Raw genomic sequence first — 21,996 nt, 5'->3', positions numbered from 1 at the left:
TAGGTGTAAAGTTATTCTAAAGACGGAGTAGAGAAGGCGTAAGATAACAAGATGCGCAGGAGAAAGGAATAGGATTATTGTCACCTCCCTGCGCAAATTAGGGCTTCTCCTTCGCAAGACTGTGTATGTTCGTCACTCCTAGCTTAAAATCAGTACTCTCTCTCTCTCTCTCCATCCCTAACTTTTGCAACTTCTCTGTTTATATTCTCTTGACACATTTTTGTATGAAGAGCCATCATTGTTTTAAGAAGATGAACGAAATTGGAATTCGGATCATGCCATGTTCATTGAAAATTTATGCTCTTGTAATGAATTTAACTTTTCAAGGACAGAGATTCTCGAGTTTCAAATTTCTTCAGCAAAAGTATTGAAAACCCATCTTGTGCTGGCCATTGGTCGGCATCCAAAATGTGCTTAGCTCGGAAAATTCGAATTGAGTAGCTTTCGAAATCTCTAAATTACATTAAAGTTTCAATCTTTATGCTATTTTTTTTTTTTTGAATTATGAATCTTTCTAGCTTCGTACTCATGAGTTAGAGCTTGTTATCGATGTAAAGTGGCATTGTGATTTCTTAAGTATCAATTGGTTGCTTTGCACATTCATTTTACGAGTAGAACTGCTTCTAATTTGAGGATTTTTTAAGTTAAGATGATTCTGTGAAGTCATGTATCTGCTTCCTATTCCACAAGACGATAACTTCATCTGTATACTAGAAGTCATCTTAAACATTTATAAATCAATTCATTGGATGTTATCCGGTTTATATCAGTGCTCTTTGAATGGATTCATTTTCAGCTATGGTTTGAGATAATTGGTTATAATATTCTCGATTCAGCACGTTGCTTTGATTTCCTGCTCCAGAATGAGGTTTTTTACCGATTGCATCTTGGTTCCAAAGTGAGGTTTTTTACCGATTGCACCTTGGTAATGGTACATACTCAAGAAGATAACAGTGCTGTTGTTATGTGCTTGTCAGGCAAAGTGCTGAATATACCTAAGGAGCAAAATGTCAGATGATGCTGGACAGATGTTGCTCATCTATGATGATCCCTCAGATCAGCGATCCCTGTCTTTGGAAGATGCCAGCAGTACTGAGGAATCTCCAGACGGGACCACTCTCTCTTTAGAAGCAGTTCACGATGCCATTCCATATAACGGACAAAGATTCCTTACACATGATGCTGCTTACGAGTTCTACAGTACATTTGCAAAGCGTTGCGGGTTCTCCATACGTCGCCACAGGACAGAAGGAAAAGATGGAGTTGGCAAAGGACTTACCAGGCGGTACTTTGTTTGCCATCGTGCTGGTAACACACCTGTCAAAACTCTAAGTGAAGGAAAACCACAGAGAAACAGAAGATCTTCTCGATGCGGATGTCAAGCATACTTGAGGATTAGTAAAATTACTGAGTTAGGTTCAACTGAATGGCTTGTTACGGGATTTGCTAATCACCACAATCATGAACTCCTAGAACCAAATCAAGTTCGTTTTCTTCCTGCATACAGGTCCATATCAGATGCAGATAAAAGTCGGATTTTGATGTTTTCAAAGACTGGAATTTCAGTTCAGCAGATGATGAAGCTCATGGAGCTTGAGAAGTGTGTCGAGCCAGGCTTTTTACCATTCACTGAAAAGGATGTTAGAAATTTGCTTCAGTCATTCAAGAAACTTGATCCTGAGGATGAGAACATCGATTTCTTGAGGATGTGCCAAAGCATAAAGGAGAAAGACCCTAACTTTAAGTTCGAGTTTACTTTAGATGCAAATGATAAGTTGGAAAACATTGCCTGGTCGTATGCTTCTTCCATACAGTCATACGAAATCTTTGGAGATGCTGTAGTTTTCGATACAACACATCGCTTAAGTGCAGTTGAGATGCCACTTGGAATATGGGTTGGAGTTAATAACTATGGTGTGCCTTGCTTCTTTGGTTGTGTGCTTTTACGGGATGAAAATTTGAGATCATGGTCATGGGCGCTACAGGTAACAAAATGGCACACTTAGCTGATAAAGTTCTTTTTCCACTAAATTATGTTTTAGATCCTTTGCAATTGTCTGTGGGTAGGGCAAATAAGCAAAGCAATTTGTATTTGTAGAAGCGCCTATATTCAAAAAGCAAATCAGTTTTGTTTCCACTCTGACATTCTTTTCTTTTTGTCTCATATGAAAGGCATTCATAGGGTTCATGAATGGGAAGGCACCTCAAACGATATTAACAGACAATAACATGTGTCTCAAAGAAGCCATAGCTGGAGAGATGCCAACCACTAAGCATGCACTCTGCATATGGATGGTTGTTGGAAAGTTTCCATCCTGGTTTAATGCTGGTCTTGGGGAGCGGTACAACGACTGGAAAGCTGAATTTTATCGCCTCTACCATCTGGAATCCGTTGAGGAGTTCGAGTTGGGTTGGAGAGACATGGTGAACTCGTTTGGGCTGCACACAAACAGACACATAAACAACTTGTATGCCTCACGTTCCTTGTGGTCTTTACCATATCTGCGAAGCCATTTTTTAGCTGGAATGACTTTGACTGGCCGATCCAAAGCCATTAACGCCTTCATTCAGAGATTCTTGAGCGCACAAACCCGGCTAGCTCACTTTGTAGAACAAGTGTGTTTTCTTCTCCTTCTTACAGTGCTTACTATGCATTAACCCTCATAGTAAGAAGAAGGCTATGGATAGTGAAGTGAGCTATTTTAAGCTCTTAGGCCTTCTATGCATAAATGGTTCAAGCATTTATTTTTGGGGGTTAATGCATTTTATCTCATGAAATGCAACTGCTATTGTGTTGACTTTGCTACTTTGCTTAATTGAGTTATGGATGAATATAGGTGGCTGTTGCTGTGGATTTCAAAGACCAAGCTACAGAACAGCAAACAATGCAGCAGAATCTCCAAAACATCAGCCTAAAAACTGGCGCCCCCATGGAATCTCACGCAGCCTCGGTCCTCACTCCATTCGCCTTCTCCAAACTCCAAGAACAGCTTGTGCTTGCAGCTCACTACGCATCATTCCAGATGGATGACGGGTATCTCGTGAGGCACCATACAAAACTCGATGGAGGAAGAAAAGTCTATTGGGTTCCTCAAGAAGGCATCATAAGCTGCAGTTGCCAACTGTTTGAGTTCTCTGGGTTTCTCTGCAGACACGCACTCCGTGTTCTCTCTACCGGAAACTGTTTTCAGGTCCCGGATAGGTATCTTCCTCTTAGGTGGCGCAGGATCAGTACGTCGTTTAGCAAGACGTTCAGGAGCAATGCTGAGGATCATGGGGAAAGAGTTCAGCTTCTGCAGAATCTGGTATCGACCCTGGTCTCGGAATCAGCTAAATCGAAGGAGAGGCTAGATATTGCAACTGAGCAAACCTCCATCCTCTTATCACGCATCAGAGAGCAGCCAGTCTCTTCACTTGCTCTCCGAGACATTTCTTCTGTGCAGAGGAATTTTTGATACCGCAATGCTATGCGTGTCTAACTATTTTTAGATAAAATTATTACGTTATTTACCTAATCTTACAAGATAACTTTTGTCTCAGATACTTAAAAATATGCAGGCCTAAGAGAAATTAAAAATCAACCTTTTGTTCGACTGAAGACTAAATTATATGTTAATGCATATGACAGAGAGCTCGTCAAATCGAGGGTTCCTGGTTCGAACCACACAATCGGCAAATATTCAATGAGCCTGCAACATAGTAAACAACACTCCATTCAATTTTAGTGGTGTAGTATAATTACATTACAGATCACTTTATGTATTGAATGGGCATACAGATACGGACATTTCACATGCTCTGTTCTTCTGATGCGGACCTGCTAACACGCCATGTATAGTGACTTCAAGCCTCAGAGTCAGACCCATCCATCATACACTCTTTTTACGTATTAGTCCCTCTATAATGAATTAATGATTGATCAAGATTATTATAATCTTTAACATGACTTGGCATCTTAAAAATATCATGCTTATTAGTTAATTATGTAAAAAGGTGGTCAAAACAGACAGGTACATTAAACAATTTCAGCTTATACTATTTGCATAACCAAGTCAAAAAAAAAAACCCGCCTTTTAGCGTTAACACAACTGATTTGTGCATTCAAATTATCCATCTGACTCTGCTATATCTGATGATTACTCATTTGCCGATGTTATTAATTCAACAAGAACATACAGTATATCATACATTACTGTGGAGCCGCCATGAATTCAAACTCTTCAGAAACAACGAAATAGTATTCCCCCCCTAAATGTTGTCCAAATTTGACGAACTCAAAATTCCCGCTAAAAAGATTCCATGATTTTCAGTGAAATCATTTTCACAAAGCCCGAACCTTCTTTACCATATACCAACACAACACATCATCCTCATCTGACCAAAAACAACACACACCAACGCGTGATTTATAAAACGACAACAGAGATACGGTCTCACAACACAATCAGCAGAAAGACCATGACCAATGGCTCCGACGGACACGTGTCCAAAAACCAATTTGTGGATAAGAGAGATTCCAGAACTTTCTGTGGAGCACTGAGATAGATTAATCGGTTTAATTCAAAAACCGGTTTTAGTATCATCAATCAAAACTTACTAAAGAAGAAGAACACTGGTTTTTTTCAAATTAGGGCTTTTCACATGATCGAGAATCGAATCAGAACGCTAACAGAGCAAGAACATTTGGTCAATATCTTAGTACTACACAAAGAACATAACTTGAGACCAAGTCAATCGAGAAAACTAAAAGACCAACCACCATTCACGAATTCTAAAAGGGGCTAAACATAAAAAAACCCTAAAGTTTCGAAACGAAGGATCGAGGAAAAGGTAGTAGGATGACTAATTAAAAGTCCAAGCGTTCTCCCTACGAATCTCTTCTTCTTCCTCAGGAGTGAAATCGTTCTCGATGTTGAAGATCTCTCGGACTTCCTCTGGTGACTTGTCCTTGATGTAGTCCGCAACCGTCTGGCTAGCGAATCCGAGAAGCCCTTCGAAGTTGAGGTAGTTAGCAGCGAGGATGATTTTGAATATCGTCTGCAGATCTAGCTTCTCCACGAACTCAGCGTCCCACTCATCGAGCTTCTTCTTCGCCTCCTCGTCTTCATCTTCCTCAGTCTTACCGGCTTCTCCGACATGCATCTTCCCGTACTCGATTACCAAGGCCAGGATCTCTCCCGTGATGTTCTCTATCGGAATCGCTTTACCGGCGCAGTCATCTTCGATCATGTGCGCTACGATCTGAAACTGACGCGCCACCGCTTCGTCGATCTCGAACGACTCGCCGTCGGAGCTCGTCAGCACAATCTTGTTTCCGGAAGACATTGTTAGACTCGCCACCGCTTCCACAATCTCGGATGAAGACCCGCCGGCGGCGGAGGTACCCGCCAAATTCATTTTCGAAGAAGACGCGCCGGCCAAAATCTTTTTGGAAGAAGACATTGTTAAATCGGAGAAAAATAAATAAGGAACACCTAACAACAACAACAACAACATAAAACCCTCATAAGTCGGTTATTAAAGGCGTAGTGGAGTGAAAAGTGAAAGAAATGGATCAGAATAATGGGCCTGATAAGAAGCCCAAACAAACCTTAGCGGCTTTACTCGACAGGTCCCAGTCCCATTCATCTGATTCCAGAACATTCCGGAGAGAAATTCAAAATTTGGGGAACCAGTTTGGGATTTGATCTCATAATTGATTCGGAACCGGTTTGTAAAAACCGATATCTAACATTTTCAGAAAGTATAAGACCGGATAAACTAAAGACAAAATAAAAATGGTGTCTTCGAGTAAATGATCAATGATGTAATCAAAAATGTTTTAATTCAGATTACATACATAATCGAAGGATTCGTTACAAGAAATTAAAAAAGTGAAATGACTCTCTCAGACATATCAACCATAAGAGGATTATTAGTATGTATTTAGAACTCTTGAGTTCAGATGTGGAAGAAAGCAGCAAAGGCAATGCAAACGACGGCGAGTCCACAGAGAAGAGAGAGGAAGTCGAAGAAGAAACAAGGAGGAGGATGAGTAGCGCGAGCAAAGGCGTGTGCGACCTGAAAGAAGATGTAGGCAGCGGAGGCGTAGGCAAGAGCAGTGGAGAAAGGCTTGCTTGGGTCTGTCTCGTAGACACTCAACCTGTCGTGGAGGAGATAGGAAAGCACGCCGATCAAAGCGGTCCTGGGTATGTGCTCGAAGAACCTCTTGAAAGCCTCTCGGTTTCTTTTGCATTGCTCCTCTTCTTCTTCCTTCATCTTTTCGTTTGTTCTCTCGACAAAAATAGTGTTTTTAGTAAAATCGAAAAGAAACGTCAAAACAATAATGAAGATGACCGGCGGTGACGGTGAGAGAAGTGACAAGTCTGCAATGAACCCTGATGACCGAGTGAGACTAGTAGTCTGTATATATATACATTTATAATTATAATTAAACAAAATTGTTTTAGAAATTTGCCACGTAACTGAAACCAGCTGGGTCTTTTTTTTTTGGGTTTTGTCGCGATTTACAAACAAATGGAACCAATTTCCCGTACGAATCAGCAGCCTCTCTCTATTGCATTTATCACACCTTATTCGTTTTGGTCTTTCGGTCAAATTGACTGCTTTTCTTTACCCAAAATCTTTTGATTATACTAACAAATAGTATCATTATTAGTTTGGTTTGGACACACCGTAACAATCCACTAAACTGCATTATCCCAAGTTTAACTAAATCATGCTCTCTCAAGCATCCATTACCGGTATAGTATATGGTTGTGTTTGTTGTATTCATGCATGCCGTTTTATAAGCTTGTTAAAAAGAATGCATTATATATCAATTATCAAGGGGCAACCATTTTCACATATCCTCTTTAGCTTACATCAAATTTTATATCAAGGGACGACATGGACTCGCATTTATAAAATTTCATTCCATCCTTTGGGCCGGGTTTAAACGGTTCAGATATGAACAAAAAAAAAAAAAAAGTGGCCGAAGAGTGAGCAATAACAACAGCACAATACCGAAGCAAAATCAAATCCACATTAAACCAAAAACCAACATTTGGTCAGTTTCTGTCAAACCATTCAAAACTCGATTACTAAACCGAATGATAGACCTGCGTTAGTGGAGAATTTAATTTCCAAAATCTTTTTTTTTGGTAGGATAATTTCCAAAATCTTTGAAATACACTATTACCTTTTTATTTAATTGCAACATTTAATATATATACCGTCCAGCCGTATCGTGCTATTTCCCTTTAAAAGAAAAACAAACGTGATCGTGAGTATATATAATAAACAAATACAAATAGTACAGGTTGTCTAAAATACAAGTAACCCAAAGCAAACCAAAAAAAAAAGAAAAATTAACATTTACAGATTATCAATTACAACGAAATTTTGTACACGATTGAATCAGGAACACACTTAAACCACGACCTAGAAAATTATATGTTTGAATAGTTACATTTCACTAAAGAGGATAAAAAAAAAAGAGGTTTTAGGTATCTGTTTCAAAACTTAACAAAACAAACAAATCAAGGAAAAAATGTTAGATGAAAAGAATAAAAGAACTTTCACAAACCCAAAAGGAAAAAAAAAACGAGTTTGAAAACTCGTCACCGAGTTTTACCAGGAGCAGCTAGATGCGGAGATTTATTCTTAAGAACAGTTTGGTCACGAGCCTTATTCTCGTTAAACGATGCTGCTCTGTTTTCGATATTAAGTTTCTTCTTTGTCGCGTATGATGATGATCCTCTGTTTCTGCTCTGTTCCTTGATCATTGGAACCAAGTACCAAACAATACAAGTGCACATGATTGAGACGGTTCGTCCGAAAAACGCCAAGAAGATCAGAACCAACACCACTGTCATCGGCAAAAAATGCTTCGGTCTAGAAATCTTCTTCAGATTTTCGTTCAATAATACACATCTCTGTTTCTGCTCTGTTTCTGACTCTGTTCTCTTCGTTTCTTTCTCTTCCTCTGTTTTTGATTCGCTCGCGACCTTGAAATCATCTTGAACATCCTTCTTCTGACCTGCCCTCTTTGTTTTGATCATCACAGGGACGCACTCGCCGGAGCTGGTGAACATAAACCGGACAAGAGGCGGACCATCGGAATCAAGCCTCTTGGCGTAAATGCTCTGTCTTTTCTCATCTAAATCAGATAGAAGTGCGGAGAACTTTTCAAGTCCTTGGTTTGAATAAGGATTCTTGCTTTCTTTGCTTCCTTTTCTCGATCTCCTCGGTGACGAAAAGGGACTCAACATATCTTCAAAACGATTCGGTCTAATCAAGAAGAGATCCTCTGGTTTTTGTTACTAGTTCTTCTTTATGTGTGGAGGAGATTTGAGAAGATGGTTATGGAGGAGTAGATAGGGAAGGATTTAGTATTTTGGACAAGAGAGACGGCTTTATTGTTATCTGTAATAATAAGAGACTTGTCTTAAACTAATTGTGGATTGCTGATTTGACCAGATCTCATTAAATGTGATAAATTGATCAGATCACGTATGTACTTGGACGAATAGAAAGATAAGTTTTCACCTATATAAACAGAAACGTCATCCCAGATGTATTTTGCTGATCCTACTGGTTGACTTCCTTGCGGAAGAAGCTTAAACCTCTTTTTGTTTCGTTGGTTTACCACAAGCAATTGTTAATTAACTTTAGTTTTGACTTGGAAAAACTTAGGAAAAACACAAGTTATTTAACCATCATAAGCAGCAAGTTGGAATATTCATTTGTAAATTTAAATTTCTGATGGGTTTACAAGATTTGGGATTTATATCCTCCAACAAGAAAACGAGTTGTGAAAAGGAAAGTTGATGATACATAGAAGAAGAAAACGAAAGCTTTTTAAGCCTTTAAGGCTTTAACCAAATTGAAGCAACATATCATGTGTGTTGACAAAAAAGAAGAAGAAGCATATCATGTGATTTTGATAAATATATATATGAGGAGGCTACTACTAACACTGTTCACAAGGTGGTTGGAAGGGAAGTGAGAGATTTGGTCAACGCTCGGACAGTTGACCCCTCTCTACTTGTTCGTTACTAAAGTGGTCTTTTATATGTTGGGCTTTATTAAGTAAAGCCCAATTTTATATTTGGCAAACAGATTCATTAGTTTCGGTAACGATCTGTACTGGGTTTTTTTTTTTTTTCTTTTTCTTTTTTTTTGGTAATTGATCGCCTAATTAGCATATCATTCGTTTCTGTCATTTGTGTAGATGTGTCGTAGTACTTTTATTTATAAAGAACTAAAATATATGGCAACACCATATTATTAATTTACGATTTTCCCAGTTTTTGCTTTAAGCCTTTTAACTTTACGTTTCTATCACAAATAGCAGCATATTGAGAGAAAATGTGAGAAGAAAACAGATTTTAAAACGTTTACATACTATAAGAGAGGAGGCCCATGCAGACAGAAAAGGAAAGCCCGTGGCAAAATGATAAATGAAATTTTTTGTTTTGAGTCTTTTAATTAGTACTAGTAAACAAACAAAATAAGGTTAGGTGTTTTGATTAAATAAAGGATGTTAGGTGTCATTATGATCACTCATTCGCTTCAACCAATTATGTCAATTCTACAGCTCATCAAAAAAAACTTTATGGTAAAGCATGTTTCAGATATTTTTCATATACAAGTAGTATATAGTATTACACAATACACACACACACAACAACAACATATATTAGAAACAATTTTTAGAGATTTCCAACTAATTTAGCACAGCCAATACAGCTTTTAATAATTATAAAAAGCCAGACAAAGATTCTTTACAGTTGGGTTTTCCCTGTTCTATTTTCTTGCTCCACCCAAGAGAGTGAAATTAATGTTTACAGCCAAATAAACAAAACACTACTAGTGAGCATTATATATTCACTGTTGATACAAAAAACAATGGTAAGCATTGTCAAACAACTGTGCATCTGCATGGATTCTCTAACTAATTAGCTAATTTAGAGATAAAACTGCCGAGTTATTAATGTCCAAAACTACTATCAAGAAGACTGATATTGACGGGTGATTCGCTTCACAAGTTCGGACAATATATATAATTAAGACACAGAAAAAAAGCCGTTTGAAACTTTTATATTGGTAGTACCGATTCTTTATTTTATTTTTGCTGCTAACGTACAAATTACTTATCTCCTCTATTCATCGTTTATCTTGATCTGTGGATTAGACAATGACAAAAACAAAAATCTAGAGTATTTGTCAGGAAATCCCCAAATATTCGAATTCGAATTTGCAAAAATTTCAAACTCTAAATCTAGTCATAAATATTTGCAAATAGATTGTTAAACTTTTATAATGCTAAAACTTTTATACGCAACTAATTTTGAACTTTTTCTTGTCACATTTCATTAGAAATTTGATTTCTTTTTTTCTGAACTTTAAAATGATAAAAAAAAAAGTAGAAGAAAAGAGAAGAGAGACATGTTCATTTTCAACATATCCGGTCCCCATATTAAAAACCAAGCAACAATAATTCACAAATCTCTTTCTTTCATCTTCATCTTATTCCTCTCTTTATCTCCCTCTCCTAGACGATTGAGCTTCTTCTTTATTTCCGGAGTCTTCTTTAGTCTGCTGATCTCTTACAAGAATGGCGTTTGCAGGAACTACCCAGAAATGCATGGCTTGTGACAAGACCGTTTATCTTGTCGACAAGCTAACCGCTGATAACCGGGTTTACCACAAAGCCTGCTTCCGATGTCACCATTGCAAAGGAACTCTCAAGGTTTGATCCTTTGATTCTGGCTCCTTATATTTCTTACTGTATTGTTTCATGATTTTCTGATAAGCCCTGAAGTAGATCTAGCTGAAAACAAGACCAATCAATTAAGTAGAAATCTTTAGAGTTCTTGGGAGATGAATCTGATTTTGTTGTAAAGATGTGATTGTCTTGATTCTTTCTTTGTTGATGAAACAGCTTAGCAATTACAACTCCTTCGAAGGAGTCCTCTATTGCAGACCACATTTCGATCAAAACTTCAAGAGAACTGGAAGTCTTGAGAAAAGCTTCGAAGGTAAAAAAACAAAAAACAGATCAAAATGTGAAAACTTTGGGAGGGAGTGGGGGATTTTGAAATTTGGAAATATGAATCTAAAGTTTGATTCTTTTTTATTCATAGGGACACCAAAGATTGGAAAACCGGATAGGCCTTTGGAGGGAGAGGTAATTTTTTTCAGACAATAAAGCAAAAACCTTTTTCTGTTTCTTGATTCTGTTTTTGAGGTTCTTGAACTATAACAGTTGATCTGAGAGTGTTTTTTACATTACAGAGACCTGCTGGAACCAAAGTTTCGAATATGTTTGGTGGAACACGAGAGAAATGCGTTGGCTGCGATAAAACTGTGTATCCAATCGAGAAGGTATCCTATCTAAATGTTCCCAAACCAGAATCAAGTTGTTTTATAAGACGATTTCTTAGATTGTTTCCATAACTAATCTCTATCTGTTCTCTTGGCTTAAACCAGAGCTGACGCATTCTAGTTTCATTGTCAAACATTAGAATCTTTGACAATGCTACATTTTTCCATAACTTGTGACTGCTTTCCTATGTGAAGGTGTCGGTGAATGGGACATTGTACCACAAGAGCTGCTTCAAGTGTACACATGGAGGCTGCACGATAAGCCCGTCGAATTACATAGCTCACGAAGGTAAGCTTTATTGCAAGCATCATCATATTCAGCTGATCAAGGAGAAAGGAAACTTGAGCCAGCTCGAAGGAGGAGGAGATAATGCCACTAAGGAAAAAGTCGTTGCTGCTTAATGAAAACAACTCAATCTCTCTGGATGATTTTGGCCATCAAAGAATCAAAAGCCGTCACACTACTTCTCCATCGATAACATATAGTATTGGTTTTGTTTCTTCTCACGTTTGTGTTTTTTCCCTGTTATGGTTTTTGATGTTGTTTTTTTAATTGGGATCTTTGTTCACTCTTTTATTTGGGTTTCTTGAGATGAAACAAGAGAAACAGAGAAATAATGGATGTTTTGCTTATGAGAATATATGTATTACGTTCAAATAACAATTGATGTAACTTAATTCCTCGTGAAAGAGAGTATATATGCTGCAGCTAATTGATCCATTCAATTGCTATCATTAGAAGACATGAGGAATTGCTATCATTAGAATACATGAGTATGAGATGCTTGACACGACGAGCCTTTCACTTGTAAACCAAGCATTAAGCTGTAACCCAGGAATCCAAATAGAACCAACTATAAGTAGTAGTATTTTTGCTTCCTCATCATCATCATTGACTCGTAGTCATCAATTTCAAATTTTTCTTTGTGCATCCCCTCCCAATACAAGGAAACAACCTTAACCTCGTTGGAAAAGAAGAATGGTGCATTGGTTTTTTCTGATTTTTGAAACCAGTTGTTAAGCATTGCTATTTAAGAGCTTGTGTTACTGTACTTGTTTTCATTTTTTAGTATTTATCCTCCTAGTACACATCTTTAGAGTTTCGGAGGTTGCAATATTTCTGCAAAGATAAAGATATATACAACAATAAGGTGGACGTGCCGGAGTGGTTATCGGGCATGACTAGAAATCATGTGGGCTTTGCCCGCGCAGGTTCGAATCCTGCCGTTCACGTTTTAGTTTGTTGTTTCTCCTTTTAACTGTTTGTTGGTCAACTTTTCTTTTGTCAACTTATTTATGACATAAGTGTGAATGATGGTTTTTACCTACATATTTAGACCAACATTATCAAGAGTATTTAAGGTGTCTCTTAGTATTAATAGTATTTAAATTTTAATCAAAAAACATAATAAACTTGTATTCATTCATTCTATAAATAATTTGAAATGTGCAAAACATTATGCGTAATTTCGGTTAGAACGTATTGTGTTTGAACATAAGCCTACGTACGAGACAAATGAAAATAATATACTAATTTCATAAAGTAGGAGGTTATACATATAGCCAAGCGATTCCTATAATGATGTTATCATTCCAACTATATAATAAGCATAACTTAGGTGAATATACACACATCAAATCATATATTTTTGTATTAACCTCTATATTTATACATACGTACACACATCATCAGTCAGCCAGACCAACCACAATCTCTAAAAATTTAATTTCCGATAGCACAACCATCGATTTTATGCTTAGTCCAGAAACTTGCGAGTTCGATCAAGCATCTAAAGCCAAAGTTCCCTTTTCATGGGAGCTGACGCCAGGAGTTTCAAGAAGGCACAACAAAACTGAAGATAATCTGCAATGGAAACTTACGCCGCCTCCATGTTCTCATGTTGAGTATCGTGAGGAAATCATGCAGAGTCCTCTTTTCATTTGTCCTTTCACACCTACTAATATGGTAAGGGGGACTTCGAGGTCCAATTTTTCAAGTTTCAGGAAGAGAGAAGACGACCCTTTTCTCGAAGCTTATAGAAAATGTTTGGAGCGTAGCCCGCTTCGTGTCTCTTCGTTGGGAAGAAGCGTTCGAGTTGATCAAGATTGTTACGCCAATAGCAAGAAGAAGTCTTTTCTTTTATGGTTGTGGAGTAAGTACTCTTGCAAACTTGGTACTGATGGCTGGACTAGGGTATCTCGATTCGTTAAACCCAAAGCAAATAAGAGAATCAATTCCACCAAGTAAAAAACATGTGTCTGTTTGAGATCTTGATCAAGTTTCGTTAAATGATTTTAAAGGTTTTTTCAATGTTCATCAACAAATTATAAAATCATATATACTACGCGCTCGTTGTATACTATAAACTATAAAGATATGTTTTGTTCGATTTTGTTGTTCGAAATTTATATTCTAATGTTCGAAGAACTAAATATTTAAAAAAAAAAAAATATTTGTCACTAAACGACAATGTTAGACCATTTTTGTTGAACAAAAAAAGGGACGAAAAAGGTGATCCGAAACACCGTGCCGTCTTTAGTTTGACTAATTCCACTACATGCCGTTTGTTAAACTAAAAAAGAAACAAACACTCGAAATCCTGAATCTTTTACTGTTGTCGTGAGAGTTGAGGAGTCCAAAACCGTCACTATCTTGCTTCTTCGGCGACCGTGTCTGAGAAAGTGAGACTCCGAGGAAGACTGAGGGGGAAGAAATAGATAGAGCGAAGACATGGAGAGCAGCGAGGAAGACGACGAGTACCCATATATCGAAAGCATAACTCCTCAGTCAAAGATCGATTCCGTTCATCAGTCTCTCACCGAAAAGGTCTTTTTTTTTTTTGTTCCTTCTTTCTATGCTTGTTTCACTACTTTTTCCAGTCCATTACACTTGGAGATACCTTATCTCAGTTGGGTTCTTTCCAATTTTACCGATTGATCTAGATTAGGACTCAGTTTCCCTCGAATTTAACGTATTGGCTTGAAAGTAGTTGAACCTAAGATTGTTCATGATTTGCAATGCAGGGAATTAGAAAGCTGTGCTGTGAGCTTTTGGATTTGAAGGATGCTGTGGAAAATATGTGCGGTGATATGCGTACCAAGTACCTTGCTTTCTTACGGTAATATAAGTCTAATTTTTGGTGTAAGAGTTAAGTTATATTCGATTGTGCTAGTTTCTGAGATTCATTTCTCTATGTTTCGTTTCTGTAGAATATCTGAAGAAGCAGTGGAAATGGAGCACGAGTTGGTTGAGTTAAGGAAACATATATCATCTCAGGGGATTCTTGTGCAGGATCTGATGGCTGGAGTTTGCCGTGAGATGGATGATTGGAATCGGTCCGCTGGTAATTCTGATGACGCTGAAGTCAAGGAGGATCCATTGCCTGATGAAGTCACTGATCCAAAGTCTGAGTTCCTGGAGAAAATTGATCTTCTTCTGGCTGAACATAAAGTGGATGAGGCACTGGAGGCGATGGATGCTGAGGAAAGAAACAGCTCAGACCTTAAAGGATCAGCCGAGATGTCCTCCTACAAATCTGCTTTTATGGAAAGAAAGGCGGTTCTTGAGGATCAGCTCCTTCGGATTGCTAAACAGCCTTCGATTAGTGTAGCTGAATTGAAGCAGACATTGACTGGGTTGATCAGACTAGGAAAAGGACCATCAGCTCACCAATTGCTTCTAAAGTTTTATGCCGCAAGCCTCCGCAGAAGAATCGAGGCCTTTCTTCCGTCATGTTCAAGCTGTCCAAACACTTTCCCTGCCACTCTGTCTAAGCTTGTTTTCTCTAATATCTCAGTGGCTGCAAAAGAATCCGCAGTGATGTTTGGTGATGATGATAATCCCGCATATTCCAACAAAGTTGTTCAATGGGCAGAGAGGGAAGTTGAGTATTTGGTGCGGTTGGTTAAAGAAAATGCTTCTCCTTCCGAAACAGCTTCTGCATTGCGTGCAGCCAGTGTATGCCTTCAAGATTGTCTTAACTATTGCAAAGTGTTGGAACCACAAGGCTTATTTTTGTCTAAGCTGTTTTTAGTGCTGTTCCGGCCTTATGTTGAAGAAGTCTTGGAGTTGAATTTTAGACGGGCTCGAAGGGTTATCTTTGACTTGACTGAAAATGATGAGGGCTTGGAATCATCCTCTGACTTTGTGACAATATTATCTGAATTTGCTATCGCTTCAGATACTACGATGACTGATTGTAGCATTCGATTCATGCAAATTGTGCAAGTAAGTTGATTTTGAACACTAATTCTACCATTTTCTTTGATTCTAGACTCATAAATTTACAGAAGTTTTATTTATTCTTTCAGGACATACTTGATCAGTTAACACACCTAGTTGTGTTACACTTTGGTGAAAGTGTATTAACAAGGATATTGCAACTTTATGATAAATACATCGACTTTCTAATCAAAGCTTTGCCTGGCCACTCAGATGAGGATGGTCTCCCTGAGCTCCAAGATAATACCGTACTCGCTAGAGCTGAGACAGATTCTGAGCAGCTTGCTCTTCTTGGAGCGGCGTTTACAATACTCGATGAACTTTTACCACAATCACTTGTTAAAGTCTGGGAACTCCAGATTGAAAATGGCGGGGGAGAAGGTGAGAGTAGCGCTGCCCTAAACAGTAGCGCTGCACCGGAACTGAAAGAATGGAAACGCCACATGGTTCAAGCATTTGACAAACTCAGGAACTACTTCTGTTTGCAGTTTGTCTTGAGCTTCATCTACTCCAGGGAAGGACTAACTCGATTAGACGCGCTCATTTATTTAACGGAAACACCGGATGACTTGCATCTGCCCTCTTTGCCGTTTCAGGTCTCATTCACTTTTTCATTCTACTTCCATAGTCCCGGTTTATAAGTTTTAGCACAGAGAATCAACGGTATCTCTTCTTATGCAGGCATTGTTTTCGAAGCTACAACAGTTGGCCATAATTGCGGGGGATGTTCTGCTTGGAAAAGAAAAGCTGCAAAAGATTCTACTAGCGAGATTAACTGAGACGGTTATAATCTGGCTATCAAACGAGCAGGAGTTTTGGAGTGCATTTGAGGACGAGTCAAATCCACTTCAGCCATCTGGGTTGCAACAGGTAGTAACACACTCTCTTTCACCACTCTTGTGTAACTCAGCTATTCTCGAGCTCAGGCTCAGCGGTCAAAGATTGAACCTTTGAAATGGGAAACAATGAAATTAATTGAAACTTGATGTTGAAGTTCGTTTCTTGAGTCTTGAATTGATATGGGTTAAAAGTTGGAAGTTTGTTTTTGTTATGTGTTGCAGTTGATCCTCGACATGAACTTCACAGTTGAGATCGCCCGGTTTGCAGGCTATCCGTTTAAAGTAGTACAGAACCATGCATCAGTTGTGATCAATCGAGCAATCAACATATTCTCGGAAAGAGGCATCAACCCACAAAGGTAATGACGAAAACACACTTATAAAATCTCTCCAACTGGGTCTCAAAATTGTAACATAAAAGTCTTATCTTCTCTTTCACCAGCTCACTCCCGAAGACAGAGTGGTTCACGGAGGCCGCCAAGTCAGCAATCAACAGGCTACTGATGGGGTCTGAGGATGCTTCAGAACCGGAAGAATATGACTGTGAAGAAGACGATCATCACATCGTCCTACCTGAGATAGATGAAGAGGATGAACACTCAGATTCCGAAGAAACATCTTCACTTTCCACCATGGACTCGTTCGAGTCATTTGCCTCTGCAAGCATGGCTGACCTAGAGAGTCCTTCCTTCACTGATTCAGAGTCTTGACCTCTTTTGTGTTTTGTAGCGTCTCCCTCAAACTCTCAAGTTAATATTAAATATTCCCAAAATATAAGCAATTTAACCAAAATCCAATAAATTCCCGGTAAAGTAGAAGGTTGTGTAACACATAAGCCCATCTTGGGCCCATTGGGATGAGTCGGTTCTTGAGTGTTCGTCAAGCACAAAATAAAATAATTCAGAATTCAGACAGTCGTTGAAAAAAGCAAAAACAAAGTCGTACGCGACTCTCTCTCTCTCTATCTTCTTTAATTTTTCCTTTGGGAGCAAGGCGGTCTACATATCACTTTCACCTCTATTTATATCTTCTTCATCTTCCTAGCTCCATTTTCTCCTACACAGTCCTCTCCCTCTCTCTCTCTATCTCCCTGAGAAAACAAGGGGCTAATCGAAATTCCCTGCGTTTAATTTGATATTTTCCTGAGATTGTTCGTTGATTTTTTTTTCTTTCGTATCCTGTTGCCAGGTACCAATTCACCCCCCTTGTTTATTTGCTTCAAATAATTTGTTTTATTGTTTTTTTTTATTTATCAAATTTGAAGCGAGATGTGTGTTGGTAGCTCTAGGTTTCCGAATTTTTCTTAGATATGATAAGTAGGTCACTTCTGAGATATTCGAAAAACTATGAATAGTTTAGAATCTTGTAACCCGATGTTGGGTATTTTTTTTTAATTTTTGGATTCCATTAAGGTTAATCGTAGAGCATATTATAGGGATTCAAATTTGGATTCGTTTACTTATGCTTATTCACTTTCGATATCGTCGTATTTTGTGTTTGGTGAAATTTACCAATGTTTGACATTGCTGAAATCTGATTATTCTTTTTGCATCTCTTTCTACAGAAGCTCTTGGTGAATAGTTTACACCCATTACTCCAACACTGACGGGTACAGGGTCTGTTTCTCTATCTGTGGAGTCGAGGAAGAATATGAGCTTTCATCTCAGGAGAGATAGGAACGATGATAGGTCTCGATTCAATTCTCAGCATACTTGGATTCCTAGAAGCTCATCTACCTCAGTGGGGGTCGTAAACGAGCCTTCTCTTCCTCCTACTACTGATAGATATTCTAGAAGCCTTGATACTGGTGCTGCATCCCGTCCTGCTCCTCCGCCCTATAACCAGCAACAGAGGAGTAATAACATTGGTCCATCTCCACCTAATCGACAAAGAAGAAATGAGGCTGCCGGAACCCTGCCCGATAACCAGCACCACAGGAGTAATTTCGTTGGGCCCCCTCCACCTAATCGACAAAGAAGAAATGAGGCTGCGGGAACTCTGCCTCATAACCAGCATCAAAGGAGTAATCTTACTGGTCCACCTCCACCGAATCGACAACGAAGAAATAATGCTTCAGGAACTCTTCCGGATAATCGTCAAAGAGTTTCATCTAGGGTGCGGCCTGTGAATCAGGGGAAAAGAGTAGCTAAGGAAGAGAATATTGTGATGGCAGACCCAAACTTGCCTCAACTTGTTCAAGAGTTACAGGAGAAACTGGTGAAGAGTTCTATTGAGTGTATGATTTGCTATGATAAGGTTGGGCGATCTGCCAATATCTGGTCTTGCTCTAGCTGTTATTCCATTTTCCATATGAATTGTATCAAGAGGTGGGCTCGAGCACCAACTTCAATTGATTTACTGGCTGAGAAAAATCAAGGTGATAATTGGAGATGTCCAGGTTGCCAATCTGTACAGCTGACATCATCCAAAGAGATATGCTATCGGTGCTTTTGTGGAAAGAGAAAAGATCCACCATCTGATCCATATCTGACTCCACACTCATGCGGAGAACCATGTGGGAAGCCTCTGGAGAAAGAGTTTGCGGTAGCTGAGGTAACTAAAGAAGATTTATGTCCTCATGTCTGTGTGTTGCAGTGTCATCCTGGTCCATGTCCTCCCTGTAAGGCATTTGCTCCACCTCGTAGTTGTCCTTGTGGTAAGAAGATGGTTACTACTAGATGTTCCGAGCGGAGATCTGTTATTGTTTGTGGGCAGCGTTGTGATAAGCTTCTCAATTGCGGGCGTCATCAATGTGATAGGGCTTGTCACGTTGGCCCTTGTGATCCTTGTCAGGTACTGGTAGATGCCACATGTTTCTGCAAGAAAAAAGTGGAGACTGTTATTTGCGGGGATATGAATGTGAAGGGAGAGTTGAAAGCAGAAGATGGTGTGTATTCTTGCAATTTTAACTGTGGGAAGCCGCTTGGATGTGGTAATCATTTCTGTTCCGAGGTTTGCCATCCCGGACCTTGCGGGGACTGTGACTTGCTTCCCAGTAGAGTGAAGACATGCTATTGTGGGAAAACGCGTTTAGAAGAACAGATCAGGCGTAGTTGCTTGGACCCAATTCCTTCTTGTTCAAATATATGCAGGAAGCTTCTTCCTTGTAGGTTACATACTTGCAATGAGGTATGCCATGAAGGCGATTGCCCGCCTTGTTTAGTCCAAGTAAACCAGAAATGCCGGTGTGGGTCAACATCCAGGGCAGTGGAATGCTACATAACAACTTCTTCAGAGACAGAGAAGTTTGTGTGTGCTAAGCCATGTGGGTGTAAGAAGAACTGTGGGAGACATAGATGTAGCGAGCGCTGCTGTCCTCTCATGAACAAGAAGAAGAATGATCTATCAGGCGATTGGGACCCACACGTCTGCCAAATACCTTGTGGGAAGAAGCTAAGATGCGGGCAGCATTCCTGTGAATCTTTATGTCACAGTGGACATTGCCCTCCTTGTCTCGAGATGATCTTCACTGATCTTACGTGTGCTTGTGGAAGAACTTCGATTCCTCCACCACTACCATGTGGGACACCTGTTCCTAGCTGTCAGCATCCATGCTCGATTCCTCAGTCTTGTGGCCATTCTGCTACGCATGGATGCCATTTTGGAGATTGTCCTCCTTGTTCTGCCCCTGTGGAAAAGAAGTGCGTTGGTGGGCATGTGGTTCTCAGAAACATACCTTGTGGGTTGAAAGACATTAGATGTAACAAGATTTGTGGAAAGACGAGGCGTTGTGGCATGCATGCTTGTGCCAGAACTTGTCACCCAGAACCTTGTGACAACTACAATGAATCTGAAGCTGGTATGCGTGTTACATGTGGACAGAAGTGTGGTGCTCCTAGAAGGGATTGTAGACACACTTGTGGAGCACTCTGCCATCCATCTGCGCCTTGCCCTGACCGTAGATGTGAATTTCCAGTCACAATTACTTGTTCATGTGGCCGCATAACCGCTACGGTCCCTTGTGATGCTGGAGGAAACAGTGCCAACGGTTCTAATATTGACTCTGCGGCCTATGATGAAGCCTCTATTTTGCAGAAGCTTCCAGCGCCACTTCAGCCTGTTGACGGAAACCGAATCCCTCTCGGGCAAAGAAAGCTCTCGTGTGATGACGAGTGTGCTAAGCTGGAGCGTAAGCGGATTCTTCAAGATGCATTTGATATCACTCCGCCAAATCTGGAGGCATTACATTTCAGTGAGAATTCTGCTATGACAGAGATTATCTCAGACCTTTATAGGCGTGATCCAAAGTGGGTACTGGCTGTCGAAGAGCGCTGCAAGTTTCTGGTACTTGGGAAAGCCAGAGGAAGCACAAGTGCCCTTAAGGTCCATGTCTTCTGCCCGATGCAGAAAGATAAACGAGAAACGGTTAGGCTAATAGCTGAGAGGTGGAAGCTTGGTGTTAGCAACGCAGGGTGGGAGCCAAAACGGTTTACAGTAGTTCATGTAACACCAAAATCAAAACCGCCAACACGGATCATTGGAGCTAGGGGTGGTGCTATCTCGATAGGAGGGCCACACCCACCGTCTTTTGATCCGCTGGTGGATATGGATCCTGGACTCGTGGTATCTTTACTGGATCTTCCGAGAGAGGCAAATATCAGCGCCTTGGTACTGAGATTTGGGGGTGAATGCGAGCTTGTTTGGCTGAATGACAAGAATGCTTTAGCCGTGTTCCACGACCATGCCAGAGCTGCTACTGCGATGAGGAGGCTTGAGCATGGTTCAGTATACCATGGAGCTGTGGTTGTCCAGAGCGGCGGGCAATCTCCATCACTTAGTAATGCATGGGGAAAATTACCTGGCGGCTCGGCGTGGGATGTTAACAAAGGAAATCCATGGAAGAAAGCTGTGATTCAGGAGAGTGATGACTCCTGGGGAGCTGAAGATTCCCCCATTGGAGGATCATCTACAGATATTCAAGCCTCTGCTTTAAGAGCTGCAAAGAGCAACAATCCAATTGCTACCTCGGTTAACCGTTGGAGCGTTTTGGAGCCTGAGAAGGCCAGCACGTCCAATTTAGAGTGTATTCTTCAGATAGAAGAAAGCACCAGCTCAAAAGCTAACGGTAAACAACCGGTGGAAGGGTCTGGTGAAGAAGTGGTGGATGACTGGGAGAAGGTATGTGAATGAGAGAGCATATTCAACTTGTTTTCGATGTATTAAAACGGCAGATTGCTCAGACGTCTATGTGTGTGCGACTGCTGTGACGAGTTGGGTCTATGCCCATTTCAGAGCTTAGGTGTTAGTCGGTGACGTGCCGTTTTTGTCTTGGCATCTTTGAGGTTTATTTGGTTATATAAAGTTATAAACAAACTATTTGATTGTTCAGTTGGCGGTATATTGTGCGAGTGAAGCGGCATGTTTTTCTTTTTAACATTGAAGAAATATTACAACAATTTTTCATTTTCTTAACGATGCAACTTGAAGTTATTTGAAGTTTTTTTTGTCTTATAACATCATTAGGACATAGGAATCAAAACAACCGAAAGCTTCAATAGTCTAAAAAAAATCAAAAGCAATCGTCGCCAGCTTTTTTTTGGGGTATATATTGTTTCCACTTGTATA

General features: G+C 39.7%; 7 protein-coding genes and 1 non-coding gene across 10 annotated transcripts; 5 read left to right on the top strand and 3 right to left on the bottom strand.

The window, feature by feature from the left end:
- The first annotated feature begins 44 nt into the window (after nucleotides 1-44).
- Nucleotides 45-3,593, top strand: LOC17897804 (protein FAR1-RELATED SEQUENCE 11). Of its 3 annotated transcripts, none has more exons than XM_023776773.1 (4): nucleotides 45-123; nucleotides 978-1,985; nucleotides 2,173-2,616; nucleotides 2,838-3,593. In XM_023776773.1, the coding sequence occupies exons 2-4, from the start codon at nucleotides 1,008-1,010 to the stop codon at nucleotides 3,453-3,455; spliced, it is 2,040 nt and encodes a 679-aa protein (XP_023632541.1). In that variant the 5' UTR covers nucleotides 45-123; nucleotides 978-1,007; the 3' UTR covers nucleotides 3,456-3,593. The 3 variants fall into 3 exon arrangements, with proteins under 3 accessions (XP_023632541.1, XP_006304862.1, XP_023632540.1); XM_006304800.2 differs by having other exon boundaries at nucleotides 65-152; XM_023776772.1 differs by lacking the exon at nucleotides 45-123 and adding an exon at nucleotides 444-898.
- Nucleotides 3,594-4,597: 1,004 nt separating this feature from the next.
- On the bottom strand, nucleotides 4,598-5,493 carry LOC17898542 (SKP1-like protein 18). Its single transcript, XM_006305550.2, has one exon. It carries the CDS (start codon nucleotides 5,440-5,442, stop codon nucleotides 4,843-4,845), a length of 600 nt encoding a protein of 199 aa, XP_006305612.2. The 5' UTR covers nucleotides 5,443-5,493; the 3' UTR covers nucleotides 4,598-4,842.
- A 363-nt stretch (nucleotides 5,494-5,856) lies between these two features.
- Nucleotides 5,857-6,342, bottom strand: LOC17900382. Its single transcript, XM_023776844.1, has one exon. It carries the CDS (start codon nucleotides 6,256-6,258, stop codon nucleotides 5,941-5,943), a length of 318 nt encoding a protein of 105 aa, XP_023632612.1. The 5' UTR covers nucleotides 6,259-6,342; the 3' UTR covers nucleotides 5,857-5,940.
- Nucleotides 6,343-7,335: 993 nt separating this feature from the next.
- Nucleotides 7,336-8,419, bottom strand: LOC17898531. Its single transcript, XM_006304133.2, has one exon. The coding sequence runs from the start codon at nucleotides 8,250-8,252 to the stop codon at nucleotides 7,602-7,604; it is 651 nt and encodes a 216-aa protein (XP_006304195.1). The 5' UTR covers nucleotides 8,253-8,419; the 3' UTR covers nucleotides 7,336-7,601.
- Nucleotides 8,420-10,447: 2,028 nt separating this feature from the next.
- LOC17897081 (LIM domain-containing protein WLIM1) lies at nucleotides 10,448-12,091 on the top strand. The gene is made up of 5 exons (XM_006304163.2): nucleotides 10,448-10,735; nucleotides 10,928-11,024; nucleotides 11,130-11,173; nucleotides 11,281-11,370; nucleotides 11,566-12,091. The coding sequence occupies exons 1-5, from the start codon at nucleotides 10,601-10,603 to the stop codon at nucleotides 11,770-11,772; spliced, it is 573 nt and encodes a 190-aa protein (XP_006304225.1). The 5' UTR covers nucleotides 10,448-10,600; the 3' UTR covers nucleotides 11,773-12,091.
- Nucleotides 12,092-12,521: 430 nt separating this feature from the next.
- TRNAS-AGA lies at nucleotides 12,522-12,603 on the top strand. Its single transcript has one exon. It is a non-coding gene; the product is annotated as a tRNA-Ser (tRNA).
- A 1,380-nt stretch (nucleotides 12,604-13,983) lies between these two features.
- On the top strand, nucleotides 13,984-17,246 carry LOC17897285 (exocyst complex component EXO84C). Its single transcript, XM_006303611.2, has 7 exons — nucleotides 13,984-14,197; nucleotides 14,395-14,489; nucleotides 14,581-15,598; nucleotides 15,682-16,188; nucleotides 16,274-16,462; nucleotides 16,654-16,790; nucleotides 16,874-17,246. Exons 1-7 carry the CDS (start codon nucleotides 14,102-14,104, stop codon nucleotides 17,139-17,141), a joined length of 2,310 nt encoding a protein of 769 aa, XP_006303673.1. The 5' UTR covers nucleotides 13,984-14,101; the 3' UTR covers nucleotides 17,142-17,246.
- A 128-nt stretch (nucleotides 17,247-17,374) lies between these two features.
- On the top strand, nucleotides 17,375-21,851 carry LOC111832622 (NF-X1-type zinc finger protein NFXL1). Its single transcript, XM_023790092.1, has 2 exons — nucleotides 17,375-17,619; nucleotides 17,996-21,851. The coding sequence occupies exon 2, from the start codon at nucleotides 18,082-18,084 to the stop codon at nucleotides 21,559-21,561; it is 3,480 nt and encodes a 1,159-aa protein (XP_023645860.1). The 5' UTR covers nucleotides 17,375-17,619; nucleotides 17,996-18,081; the 3' UTR covers nucleotides 21,562-21,851.
- Nucleotides 21,852-21,996: the final 145 nt, after the last annotated feature.

Source organism: Capsella rubella, unplaced genomic scaffold (genome assembly GCF_000375325.1).
Source record: "Capsella rubella cultivar Monte Gargano unplaced genomic scaffold, Caprub1_0 scaffold_1, whole genome shotgun sequence".
Classification (NCBI taxonomy): domain Eukaryota; kingdom Viridiplantae; phylum Streptophyta; class Magnoliopsida; order Brassicales; family Brassicaceae; genus Capsella; species Capsella rubella.
The sequence above is the reverse complement of the archived record's forward strand: the minus strand, read 5'-3'. Positions and strand labels throughout refer to the sequence as shown.

Bases quoted from the DNA above. Each gene is read 5' to 3' on its own strand.
- LOC17897804 (XM_023776773.1), top strand. From the start codon at position 1,008: ATGTCAGATGATGCTGGACAGATGTTGCTCATCTATGATGATCCCTCA. The intron at 1,986-2,172 runs GTAACAAAATGG...CTCATATGAAAG, and splicing joins CATGGTCATGGGCGCTACAG to GCATTCATAGGGTTCATGAA. The intron at 2,617-2,837 runs GTGTGTTTTCTT...GGATGAATATAG, and splicing joins TAGCTCACTTTGTAGAACAA to GTGGCTGTTGCTGTGGATTT.
- LOC17898542 (XM_006305550.2), bottom strand. From the start codon at position 5,442: ATGTCTTCTTCCAAAAAGATTTTGGCCGGCGCGTCTTCTTCGAAAATG.
- LOC17900382 (XM_023776844.1), bottom strand. From the start codon at position 6,258: ATGAAGGAAGAAGAAGAGGAGCAATGCAAAAGAAACCGAGAGGCTTTC.
- LOC17898531 (XM_006304133.2), bottom strand. From the start codon at position 8,252: ATGTTGAGTCCCTTTTCGTCACCGAGGAGATCGAGAAAAGGAAGCAAA.
- LOC17897081 (XM_006304163.2), top strand. From the start codon at position 10,601: ATGGCGTTTGCAGGAACTACCCAGAAATGCATGGCTTGTGACAAGACC. The intron at 11,025-11,129 runs GTAAAAAAACAA...TTTTATTCATAG, and splicing joins TCTTGAGAAAAGCTTCGAAG to GGACACCAAAGATTGGAAAA. The intron at 11,371-11,565 runs GTATCCTATCTA...TCCTATGTGAAG, and splicing joins CTGTGTATCCAATCGAGAAG to GTGTCGGTGAATGGGACATT.
- LOC17897285 (XM_006303611.2), top strand. From the start codon at position 14,102: ATGGAGAGCAGCGAGGAAGACGACGAGTACCCATATATCGAAAGCATA. The intron at 14,490-14,580 runs GTAATATAAGTC...TCGTTTCTGTAG, and splicing joins AAGTACCTTGCTTTCTTACG to AATATCTGAAGAAGCAGTGG. The intron at 16,463-16,653 runs GTAGTAACACAC...TATGTGTTGCAG, and splicing joins AGCCATCTGGGTTGCAACAG to TTGATCCTCGACATGAACTT.
- LOC111832622 (XM_023790092.1), top strand. From the start codon at position 18,082: ATGAGCTTTCATCTCAGGAGAGATAGGAACGATGATAGGTCTCGATTC.